This window comes from Meleagris gallopavo, chromosome 2 (genome assembly GCF_000146605.3).
Source record: "Meleagris gallopavo isolate NT-WF06-2002-E0010 breed Aviagen turkey brand Nicholas breeding stock chromosome 2, Turkey_5.1, whole genome shotgun sequence".
Classification (NCBI taxonomy): domain Eukaryota; kingdom Metazoa; phylum Chordata; class Aves; order Galliformes; family Phasianidae; genus Meleagris; species Meleagris gallopavo.
Window position 1 is genome coordinate 5015543 of NC_015012.2, and position 12996 is coordinate 5028538.

General features: G+C 40.2%; 1 protein-coding gene across 4 annotated transcripts in view; it reads left to right on the forward strand.

The window, feature by feature from the left end:
* Nucleotides 1-12996, forward strand: part of MACROD2 (mono-ADP ribosylhydrolase 2) — an 835869-nt gene that overhangs the window by 749638 nt on the left and 73235 nt on the right. For all 4 annotated transcript variants that reach the window (XM_019612526.1, XM_010706427.2, XM_010706430.2 and 1 more), the window contains exon 9: nt 6652-6687. In XM_019612526.1, the coding sequence (XP_019468071.1) occupies nt 6652-6687 (36 nt within the window). The remainder of the gene's footprint in view (nt 1-6651; nt 6688-12996) is intronic.

Sequence of the window (12996 nt, forward strand, 5' to 3'; positions counted from 1 at the left end):
AAAAAAAGGTAAGTTTCTACCCAACACATAGTTAGGGAGTAGGAACACTTGCTGTGAGGTGCTGCAGACCCTGGAGGAATTAAATGTAGTTGAAAAGGAGATTAGCTCAACCAACATAGGACTAGTCCAGCAGTGGCTATTAGTCACCATAGTCTGTAAGTGATATGCTCAGGAAGAAGCTGGTAGTGGGGAGGGAAATGTTTTGCTGTTCTATTCAATCCTTTGCACATGGATGCATGGCAGAAGGAGGTGAACAAGCATAAGCCTTTTCTGTATAATATCTTCTGGGTATGCAATTTTGGACAGGCACCTTTTCTTTCTGCTGCCTTGCGTAGTCTTTTAGATTCCATGTAAAACAATGCAAATGCATTTCACATCATGCTCAAAAATATGCCATCTTCTCCGGACACTGATGCTGAGTCACTTCATGTGCTTGAGTGCTTCTAATTGCAAAGGATGCTGTTAAATTTGTGTTTGTCTCATTTGATTGCCTCTGTCTTAGGTTACTGATGAGATTTTGTTAGAAGCTTATATTTGCATGTGGTGACACATTTCTAAAACATAACATTTTTTGTGTGAATGCTACACTAGCATATTTGTGGGTGAGAAATCCACTTGAACATTCTGGTAAACAAAACTCAGTTGTTTTCAGTATTTTAAGGCTTCGAAGAAATAAGGAAGTTTAGAAATAGATTCTTTTTTAAAAAACAGATGAGTATTTTTGCGAAGAGTGTAAGGTAGAAGCATCTGGGAAATAGAAATTCAAATCTGATCCTGGCTGTGAGCTCTACTTCCTGCACTGCAGCTCTGCTGTCCAGTTCACCCCCAGTGGGAACTGCAGCTGCTGTGTTGCCTTTGTAGGCACCTGAGGCTCATATGGGTATATGCATTTTACTGTAGATTGAGTGATATGATGCATAAAAGACATCTTTGTGGTGAACAAAAAAAAAAGTGTAACTTCTTAAGAGTCTGGTACTATGGATTTCTATTTGATATGGCTTCAAAAGCTACAAACATTTTACATTCAGTGAGGCTCTGGTGTTGTGGGACTGGTGTAACCAAGCAACATGGGAGGAAAAACTGCACTGATGCTGCAGTAAGGCTGGGATGTGCGGTGTATCAGTGGAAAGTTCTGCATAATCACAACAGAGTAAACAAAATTTCATCAAACTCGCTTAGCGTCAGCTGGGAGTTTATATAGTACCTATTGTTCTGTAAGGAGGATTACAGGGTACAAATGCTCAGAAGCTCCACTTCTCCTTCCAAAGCAGAAGGATGTGCTGCTTTTGTTGAGGATTTTCTTTTTCTGAGAATATTTTTCACAAGTAGATGTGATAAGAATCAGGCCTTGTCTTGCCTGATTCCAAATCTGCTTTTCCTCAAAGAAAACATTCCTCTTTTCTGTGCTGTTGGTCAGTCGTTGTGTCAACTCTGTGGAGAGCAGACTTGCATGGCTCAGAGCAGCCAAAAGAGCTCACGAGCTCCTACACTGCTGTGAGCCCTGTGTGTACATACAGGCTTTGTCAAGCCCTGGGGTGTTCTTGTGTGCCTTACTACGCTACCAAACTTCTTTTCTGAGATGAAGTCTGTACACTATTATGAAGCTCCTGTCAGGTAGCAGCAGTGGTCCTATGCTATCCAAAAAAAAGTGATTTTTTTTTTTCCCACTTAAAATAAATAATAGATACAGTGTTAGAAAGTTTGTCAAGCTGTTAATATAATTGTGCAGATAGGTGGGTGAAGCTTTGGAACAAAGTTTCAGAAAAGCAAATGTGGTGAAGAGGAATAGGGACAGTGAGTACTCGGTCTTTTCCACTGCAGGAAATCCAATATTATCATGGTTTAGGCAGTTTGCAGTGGGCTGGTAGCCTGGTTCATGCTGCCACCCACTGCAAGATTTGACAGAAGAAGCTTTTCATTTGAGCAAGCAGAGAGTGCCCTAAAATTGGATCCATTGTCTTGAAACCGTGGTGCAGCATGTCCTCTTCTTCTAGCGGGAGCTGTATGGTCAGATCATCAAGTCCCTGCTAGGCAAATGCTTGAGGGCAGGAACCTTTTCAGCTGGAACCCTGCTTTTACACAACAAAACATCTCAATGGGATGGCTGCAGCTCTCACTGCTGAAAGGTTTCATGCATTTTTGATAGATTTTTTTTTTTTTTTTGAGGCATCACCATTAAAATCTCCATTTTGTTCCTTCAGCCTCTTGTATTGCTCTGCCCATCCCATTGCTCTGCTTGCCTTGATGCATTTATGCAGGCTACGGAAGGGAGAGGTCTGGTCCCATTGTGCTCTCCCAGCCCTTTTCACAGTTGTGTTTGGTCTGTGCAGCCACACTTGCATGACAGAGACAGCTGAGACACGTGGGTAAGGATGGAGATCAGGGAACAGCAGGAAGTGCTGATAAGATGAACAAATGCTAAAGGATGAGACGAAGAGGCTGAGGAAAGGGAGAGGAAGGCAGGAAGAAGCCATCAGCATGCAGCACTGCTGGGGAGCACCGGGAGCCTGAAATGCAGGCCCTGAGTACAGATTAAACAGCTGCCTCGAGCAGCTTGGAGCTGGCTCTACTGTAAGAGCTCCACAAGGCATGCATAGTTAGAAATTAAAGGTGTTTGTGTAGCGTTGACTCTCGCCGTGCTAACGTGATGAACAATGCAAATAGAAGCGTGAGCTACAAGGAAGAGGTAGTTTAATGGCTTTGGGGATTAGCAGTGGTATTTAGAGCCTTTCACCTCTTTGTTCCTAACATAAATCTAAACACAGATTGATGATTTTAGCCATCTGGCTTGCACTTGTTTGTATCAGTGACTAGTGAGACAGAGAAGGAACCTGACCAGCAAAGCAAAGGAAAAATATGTATAAGACAGAAGGTGGCAGCTCTTTCTCCTGTGCCAGTAGGAGCTGCTACGGTGCAATCATTCTGTCTCACCAAGTTCAGCAGGTAACAAGGGAGAGGGGAATGAAGAGGTAACTGACATCTCTCGATACTTGAATATACCAGGAAGCCTGTAATTTATACAAATGTATACGTACCGAGCAAATTGCACTCAAATGCAAAGCTCCCCGATCTTTTGAGATATAGTTAACCCATGAGAGTTAGAGGGCCAGTTTCAATCACAGGTTGATTCCGAATTGTAAATTATTTTAACTGACTGGAAACTGTCCTCCCATATATCACCTACCCAATACCTAGATTTTATGAACCGTAGCTGAACTAGTAGCTAGAAAACTTTGTGCCTTCAAATGTATGAAATGGATTAGATGTCTTCCTTGTCTCCTAGGCCTTCTAAATACTGATCTGAGTTTTCTTGGTGATGGGCTGACTCACGCAGAGAGTCAGTGCCAGTTTTCCTCTTGCTTCAGGAAGAGATCTTGAAAGATCTGTCATTTTTTTTATTTTTTTTTCCCCCCCAGGAAAATCTTCTTGGTAGAGTTCCACAAAATATAGGGTTTTAATGGTCGAAGCCATGTGAAAGGCCACTGTTCTGCTCTGCCAAACATAAGAGTAACCAAGAATGACCACATGCATGCAAGACCAAGTGCAAACAATCCCAGGCAATGTGCGGAGCAGAGTGGCTGGAAGACTGTGTAGAGGAAATAGATCTGGGAGTATTGGTTAATGCTCAGAAGGCCAGTGTCATCCTAGTTTGTATCAGAAATAGTTGCCAGCATGAGCAAGGAAGTGATCATCCTCCTGTACTCAGCACTGGTGAGGCTGCACCTTGAGTACTGTGTTCAGTTTTGGGCCCCTCACTGCAGGAAAGACACTGAGGGCCTGGAGTGTGTCCAGAGAAGGGCAGCGGAGCTGTGAGGCATCTGGAGCACCAGTGTGATGGGGAGCGGCTGAGGGAACCAGGGATGGTCAGTCTGGAGAAGAGGAGGCTGAGGGGAGACCTTATTGTTCTCTACGACGGCCTGAAGGGAGTTGTGGTGAGGGAGATGGGGGTTGGCATCTTTATCCCATGTAACCAGCAGTAAGATGAGAAGAAGCGGCCTTGAGTTTCTCCAGGAGACATTCAGGTTGGGCGTTAGGAAATACTTCTCCAAGAGAACGGTCATGTGCTGGAATGGACTGCCCGAGGGAGGTGGGGGGTCACTGCCCCTACAGATGTACGAGAAATGTTTAGATGTTGCAGTGTGGGACATGGTTCAGTGGGAAATATTGGTGATAGGTGGATGGTTGGACTGAATTATCTTAAGAGGCTTTTCCAATCTTGATGATTCTGTGCACACACTACAGCATGTTTTCCTATTCAGTTAACTCTCTTAAGAGTAAGATAAGAGTTGCAGCAAGCTCACATCTAGGCTTTCAAATGTGAGCTTGGGCAAGAAATTTGGCCACGTTTCTTCCAGGCAATGATTACTGGCATCAGAGACTGACTCTTGGGCTCTCCTGTGATTTTACTCAATTTTGTTTTGGGACTGATAAACTGGGTTGCTTTGGTTTAAAATATACGTCACTCTAGAAAGCTTCTTCTACAAGGGGTAAAAATATGCATGGGGAGCAAGAAAAATAAACCTTAGTATTACAGATCTAATTTATAACAATCTTGGCACTCATTTAGTCCTATATTCATATGTATAATAGCTTTGGTGTTAAAAAAAAAAACCAAAAACTTGTATGTGCTTTTATTTCTTTATAACCCAGTAACTGCCTGTAATAACATACTTTTGGGAGAAAAGCAAAAGATTTTTGGATAAAGATTCCTAAAATAATGTTTTTCATCCAAAATAATTGGTTTTGGCATAGAGTTCTGACAACTAAATGTGGTGTTTATCACTTCAGCTAGCCACACCAAGGTCAGTGAAAGAGATTGCTTTGTATATGACAGAGAAGCACTTCCACCAGATGCATTGGTGTATAGTATTTTAAGAATAAGAATTATAGACACATGAAGTGACTGGGGAGTGCTGTGTGCCAAAAGGAAACTCAGATTCAGATACAGGTTGGAGTAGAATTTTCAAAGGCACCACAATGACCTGGAGGTCATGTCACAACACGGGCAGGAGCCCACCTCCCATTTTTGGAAGTGATGTAAAGACTGCACTGCCTTTCAGCAAGAATTAAGTTCCTTTTCCCAGAGGGGAAAAAAAACCAAAACCAGCACTTAGTTCACAATTAGTTCACAAAAGCAGTCTTTGACTTTTCATAATTATATTGCATAATGATTACTACTTAATAACGCCAAATTTCTTGTCTGTGTCCGTTATCACCAACTTAGAAGTTATTTCTGTTGCTCTGGGAATTTCATATTCCAAGTCACTTAGAGAACTATAATTCAGACCTTCCAAAGAAGAACGGGTGATATATATGTGTTAGGATGTTATATTACACTGATTTAGTGTCGTGTCTTAGATTAATTTGAAATTTTATCCTGCTGGCTTCATTATAAACATTTCCATGGGAAGAATATGTTATTGGAAACGGATTAATGAATAAGCTTTGTATTAACCAAATACTTTCTGAGTGGTTTGTTGAAAAATGTCAGGACTGTTTCAGAATCCTGGCTCTATTCGCGTGAATGGCAGGATTCCCACTGGCTTCCTTCAACAAAATTTCTCTCTTCTTGATCACAAAGACTACTTGTCAGAGCTCCTTACAGTTTCTGTGCATAAATAGGGGCCAGTGTGCCTTTTTGAACTCCAAAGCAATTGTTTTTAGAGTAAGGAGGAAGGAGGTGAAGTATGTGGTGACTTCGTTCAGTCCTGATCCTTTGTGCCAATTTGAAGTGTGCTCAAGAAAAATGGAACTTGTTGTCCTTTAGTGTCTTCTGAAAGTCCTGCCATGCATGCAGAGCAGGTGTAACTCCTATGGAAGATGGTGAAGGATGGATATAGATCCATCTATCGTAGATTTACAGGCCCTCATGAAAAGTTTCATGCTCGTGATTTTATTTTTTTAATGTTTTTGATTTAAACAGAACTACCAGTGCAGGCCTCTGTTATTTACTGATTGTTCTGTTCTGCTTGTACTTAAAATGTTTCAAGCTCCAAATTTTGATGAAAGCAGATCTTCAGTCTTCATGGCATGTGTTACAGTATTTGAATCTCAGTGGAGCTTGTGGTGTAAAGATCCAATTCTGTAAATTAGGACCTAAATAATACTGCTAATTTCCGTTGCCATTGATCATAGTACTGCAGAACTCCTTGGGGTTCAAATGGCATGTATATATACAGACCTAATAACATGTACATATACAGACCTTTGAAAGATGCCATGCTTTAGACAGAAATTGTAGACTTGCAGAATTTACACTTGCCCAAATCCATTTCAGAGGGTATAAATACAGTCCATAGACTTAGGAGCTTAGTTGAGAAACCTCTGTGGTCACTGAACTCTCCATTAGATGATTAAGGCTCTGGAATGTTGTTTTACTCAGATGTTAACTAAGGCAAATCTTTTTTTATTCACTCCCACTACTCTTGCCCAAAAAGGTCTCATGGTATGAAACTTCTTCGTTACCAGAATGTAACTTTTTGCAAAAGGAACCTATTTTCTTCATAGCATCAAAAAGTTTTTTTTTCCCTATGTCCAGTTCTCCCTGCAAAATGTTAAATGGGAGAAGACAAGCTAAGATATGTACAGTTTGAATAACTGAATACTTTATTGTGGATGTTTCCTGATTTTTATTTTTATCTTTTTTAACAGATGACAACGAAGAGACTGAAATAAGTGAAGAGACAGGTGAGTAAATGATATTTTATGCTAAAACATGTAATTTTGAGAAGGTTGAACCAAACTGGAAGGGTTCTTGAAACAAATAGCCTTGGTTGTGATATGCAGTACCAATCATTTATTGCTAATGTTATAACAGTCATCTTGGGTTTTTAACAGCATAGGGAAAATAATGCCTGATAGTATATAATGCATATTAAGAATGGCTGAAACTAACTTTTTAGTATCCTCTTTTATGAGCTTTTTTTGTTAGTATCTTGTTTGAACATGAATGGGAAATAATTAGAATTCTACAGTCTGTTCGTAAAAAGGTGTGGATACAGCAATTCTTGAGTCGTTTGCAATTGTGATTAGTAGCTGTGATTTGTTTGCAATGACAACAGTAGCAAAACTCTCCAGCAAACTCTGGAATAAATGGGATGTGATCGGACAATATTTCAAAGAACTCATTTCCATGGAGTCCACTAATTGACTATTGGAGTATTCATCTTGCTACCACTTGCCAGTTACACATCAGCCAATTTTCAGCTCATCTAATGGTGCAGTTGTTCAGCCAACGCTTTTTAGCATCTCAGAATGCTGCAGTATGTGGTACAAAAAGCTGTACAAAAGTGTATTGTATACACTGTTCTCCCCCTGTTCCAACAGGATGTGCTAGGTGTTTTTTTCCATGGACTGAAGTCAGAATGACTGCCTATATTTCCCTTCATCTTTTTCCGTGTCTCTCTTGTAGTATTAGCCTTTTACCAGTAGTCAGGGACTTTTTATTTTCTTTCTAGATGATAAAAATGCAGTGCTAAAATCACATCAACCGGCTCTTCCAGCACATTCAGGTGAATCCCATTTCACCTAATTAGCACACCTAGTTCCTCGAAGCTATTGTTAGCCTACTGTCTTTCTGCTGCTCCTATTCTTCTTAAACTCCACTTGTATGTGTGGGACCTGGGAACGGGCTTTGCTCATAAGCTGAGCACCTCTAACTTTCATTTTGTCTATTACTAGGTTGCCTCTTCCATTCACCAGCTGAGAAATACTTTGTCTGAAGTAGCTTTTGCTCTTGGCATGTTTGTAAGATCCCTTCATGTTATTCCCTATGTTCCTACCTAGTTTTAACTGCTACTGGTATGCAAATTCAGCCTTCCTGATTCCATCCCTGGGTACTTTTCTACACTCCTTTTGTTGCATGTCACTCACGATGACTGTGTTGTAGTTCCTTGACCTAGATCATAGAATATCCCGGGTTGGAAAAAACCCACCAAAGATTACTCAGTCCAACTCCTGGCTCCACACAGAACCACTCAAACTTCAAACCTGAGAGCACTGTCCAAATGATTCTTATGCTAGCGAGCCTTCTGCTGACATCACATCTTTCAGCACAAGATAGGTTGTTCCTCATTCATCAATTCCTGGAAATCCTTCGTTGTGCCATCTCCTTGGGCCATTCTGTCTAGTGAGCAGAAAGGTCCTTACTCTGCTCCTTATCTTCCCAGCCTTCCCCTGAAATCAGTCATCTGATGTTTCTCAAAGCCTGACTTTTCATCTCTGGCCATGTTTGCTACTGATTCTCCCGAGTTTGAGAGTAGTAAATCAAGCGGGGTACCATCTGTGACAGTGCATGGATGTGTACTACCTCTCAGGTCTCTGTGACCCTGATCCCATCATAGCCCAGTGAATATGATGTGTTGGAACTTCCAGTTATTTGCTTTGTGAAAGGATATGAAATCAGGAAGGAGAGCCACTTAGAAAAAGGCAGAGATACGCCAGCCAGAAAACAGAGGTAAAAGCTCTTGAAGCACTGTGTTGGCTGCTTAAACTGGCAAGATTGTCTTGAAGACAAATGGATTATGATGATTTATGCAACAAGTTAATTAGCTTAGAAATTATAAATTCTTTAATAACAGTGGATATGCAAAAATGTGCAAACATGGATATACACAGATAGTTATGTGTTACTATGATGGATTAACACATTCTTTTATGGCTTTCTGGACTGTTGGTTTTATTACATATAATTGTAATTACTTTTTGGTGTCAAGATTACTGGATAGGAACTTTCAGAGATTTTAATACAATTAGTGTGATTAATATAGTTGTACATATATACATAAAAGTAGGAAAATGAAGATTGTCATTATACAACAAACATTTGCCAAAGATTACTCTCAGTTGAATTTTCAGAATTCATCTAACATTTCCAATTTCATTTTTTACAGTAATCATGGCATGTATGTTTTTATAAGTCAATTATTTTGCATTTTTTCTCTTGTTGCTTTCATGGAGATTGTGCAAATTACATCGTTTTTTTTAAAGCATTTAAAATTACGATTAAGAGGAAATATATTTCCACTCAATAGCCATTCTTTTCTTTTTTGGCAGAATAAATAAATCTTTTTTTATCCCTCATGAATTTAGGTGAAGCTGCATAGCTGCTCTGGGAAATAATCACTGAATTAAGTTGTTTGAAGAAGATATTTCCCTACATACCTGCTTCTTTGTGCCTGTAAGACAGATGAGATCATAGTTGATCTCACAGGCTTGTTTGTAGGGTACGCTGAACATCAACAACATGTACTTAGTTATTCTGTTCTGATATTTTGGGAATCAGTACAGTGACAGTCATGAGTCAGTACCTACAGTGACCAAAGACAAATGTATTTACTACAGCTAATCCAGAAGTGGTTGGGAGTTTTGTCATTTTGACCTGTTTGTGTACGGTTGTGGTTTAACCCAACAGGTGGCTGAACACCACATAGCCTTTTGCTCGTTCGTACCTCTCAGTGGATGGAGGAGAGAATCAGAGGGGAAAAAAAAAAAAAAGTAGGTAGAACTCATACATTGAGAGAAAAACACTTTACTAAAAGAGGAAGAGTGAAATAACAGTAATGATAATTTAAAATATATGTATATCTTTACGAAACAAATGATGCGCAAAACAATTGCTCACCACCCACTGATGCCCAGCCAGTTCCTGAGTAGCAACGCCTCCCCTGGCCAACTTCCCTCAGTTTTATAGTTTTTTTTTCATGTGATGCCATATGGTATGAAATATCCCTTTGACCTGGTTGTATAGGCTGGTTCTGTCCTCTCTCAGTTCCTTGTGCCCCTGCAGCTTCCCTCGCTGGCAGGACAGCATGAGAAGCTGAGGAAGTGAAATGTGTTTGGCTCTGTATAGCACTGCTAGGCAACAACTTACATAGGTGTGTTATCAATGTTGTTTTTCTCCTAAAGCCAAAACATAGCATCATGCCTGACATGATGAAGAAAATCAACTATCTCAGCAGAAGCCAAGACTGGGTATGAACTTTCTAATGATTGTAGATGCATTTGCAGGAGTTATAAATGCATATTTAATTTCTGCACTGAGGGGAGTTTTGATTTTTTTTATATTCAGATAGCTTAAAGTTTGAAAGAGTTCAACTTTTCACAGTTCTGAGGGAAAAATTGAGTATCAGCATCTAGTTGCCACTTCAAGTTATTAATTGAATAATCACTCTTCATTCCACTTGACTTCATGGGCCATGACTCCAGCAGATGGAATCAGCAGTTGGCACTAATATTGATGATCCTGTTTTCACAGAATCACAGAATCACAGAATTGTAGGGGTTGGAAGGGACCTCTAGAGATCATCGAGACCAACCCCCCTGCCAAAGCAGGTTCCCTACACCAGGTCGCACAGGTAGGCGTCCAGGCGAGACTTGAATATCTCCAGAGAAGGAGACTCCACAACCTCCCTGGGCAGCCTGTTCCAGTGCTCCGTCACCCTCACCGTGAAGAAGTTCTTACGCACATTCGTGCGAAACTTCCTGTGCTGCAGCTTATGTCCATTTCCCCTCGTCCTGTCTCCACGTACCACTGAAAAGAGACTGGCCTCACCACTATGGCCACCACACCTCAGATATTTATAAACCTGGATCAGGTCCCCTCTCAGTCTTCTTTTCTCAAGGCTAAAACAGACCCAGTTTACTTAGCCTTTCTTCATAGGGGAGATGCTCCAGGCCCTTCACCATCTTTGTGGCCCTCCGCTGGACTCTTTCCAAGAGATCCCTGTCTTTTTTGTACTGGGGAGCCCAGAACTGGACACAGTACTCCAGATGAGGCCTTTGATTTTTTGAACAAATTTGAACTCATTTGAACAAATGAGTTTTGTTGAGCTGTCCATATCCTGTCTGCTTTGGGGTTATTTCTACAGTTGTTGTGCTTAAAAAAAGCCACCTTTTTAAAAAAGTAAAAGAACTTTTGGGTTATGGAGAGCGCATGTTGCAAACTACATGTGCAAGTAGGATTGGAGTTCGGTACAGCTAAAGAATTATCTGGGAGTAAGAAGTAACACATGATCTTATTTTGTGTGTACCTTGTTGAGTGATGTACACATTATGAAAGTAATCTCTTTCTTGTGTTTCTAGCACCCTGAAGTACAAATATCTCATTATTTTTAGACAGGCCTTTCTTCCTATGTTTTCTCTTCTACATAAGTAGTAAAGTAATATTAATTGCATGTCTGCCAGTTAATCTCTATTATTATCTATGTTAATACTATAAAATCAAACAGACATGAATGATCATTTTAGTGAGTCAATCACATAACATCACTGCATATTTTGGATATGCTAGAATAAGAAAAATATTTAAAAGTAATAATAACCCAGTCTTAGTAAATATACACACTCAAGGCTGCTCTTCTGATGGCATTTAACTTGCAAGGTTTTAACCCATGTGTTTGTTATTCCGGATGCTGTTTTTTGTTGCAGCTGCTAGCTTAACTGCACCACTTAATTCAGTGAGTACGGATACTACTATATTTCATACAGCTTGCTGTTAGAATAGCTTGAGCCAAAAGAACAGATTTAGTAATGCCAGGTACAGCCTAATACACTTCTAGATCTCAGCTTTGTGAGTAATATCCTACGTAAGCAAAGAGAAGGACCAGATGACCTAATAGCCTTGTCTTCTTTTAACTTCACTCTTTTAATGCTGCAGTCATGATGCTTAATGCTTTAAGCTCCATTAAGGGAAGATTATTCTAAACTTTAACTTCAGAAGGACTTGGCTTTTATATCCATAACTTCACATACCTACTCGTAGAAGCGTGCAAAATAAGCCCTAATACTGCCATAATTATGTGCGCAATTGCAGTGATGGCATCTGGAAATTACAGAACCGTGTGCTATTATGAGAAGCATAGTCCAGATACACAGTAATGCTGCATTATTATGCACTGACATAAGTTAATTCTCTTACCATAAAACCAAAACAAACAAAAAAAAGGCACAAAAAATCCCATGCAGAAGTGTTTCAGTTCTGAAGCTGTTTTCTCCTCTTTGGCTTCACCCCCCGTGTTGTACCAAGGCCTTTTGACCTCACCTGAGTAAATGTTGCCACCCACCCGTCATATATCTCATCTAACAGTTGTTCATATGCGTTGCCCTGCTTGTTATGCCATTTCTGCCCCAAGTGCCCTACTTAGCCCGCCAGATGGTTACTCCAGAAGTGACAGCCTGCTGTAGGATGTCAAACCTAAGGATCTCATTGGCACTAACAAGAGAAGCCCAACTATAAACAGTGCCATATAAATGCTCTATTTCCTTGTGCATTCCACTGTATGCACACAGACTTGGATGTTTTTTTACTTTGGAGAGAGACTTTCTCTTTTCCTGAGAGGAAAATAGGAAACACTTGTACACAGCAAGGCTTTGAAACTGTGAGGGGTTTTTGAAATAGCTTACTTTGAGAGAAACTGTCAGGTTTAAGTGGTTTGTTAACCCTCTGAATTAGCCTACAAGTAGGAATGATGTCTCCCGGTGTTAGAGCTCAGAAACCTGATCATGATTAGAAAAGCTTTGAAGATGATTGGTTCAGACACCTATGTAGGTGTTCTGTTTTTAAACAGAAATTGGCAAGCAGGATTTGGCTATTTGCTCTGAAAGACATACTACTGTAAAGCACAAAGCTTTAAGAGTTTTGACCACAACAAAAGTCATTATTTTGAATCTTGAAGGAATGCCTTTCTGTCTCTAAAATGAGAGAAAACTGCTAATAAATAAATAAATAAAAAGCCTCCGTGTCCTTTAATGAACGTGAAAGGATTCTGCATAGAGTGCAGAAAGACGATTTATTTTCAGAGGGTAACAGCCTCCTCCCTTTCTGTCTTTGTGCTGACAATTAAGATGTTGGTTATACTATTTAATGTGTTCAGATACTCCTGAAAGACCTGGCTGGACACTTGCACTTAAGTTTGATCGACATTTGACTTTTGGGCTTGGAGGAAGGTTTGTTAGATGATAAAAATTGTCATTGGAGGAGTGAGTGTTGACTGAAAC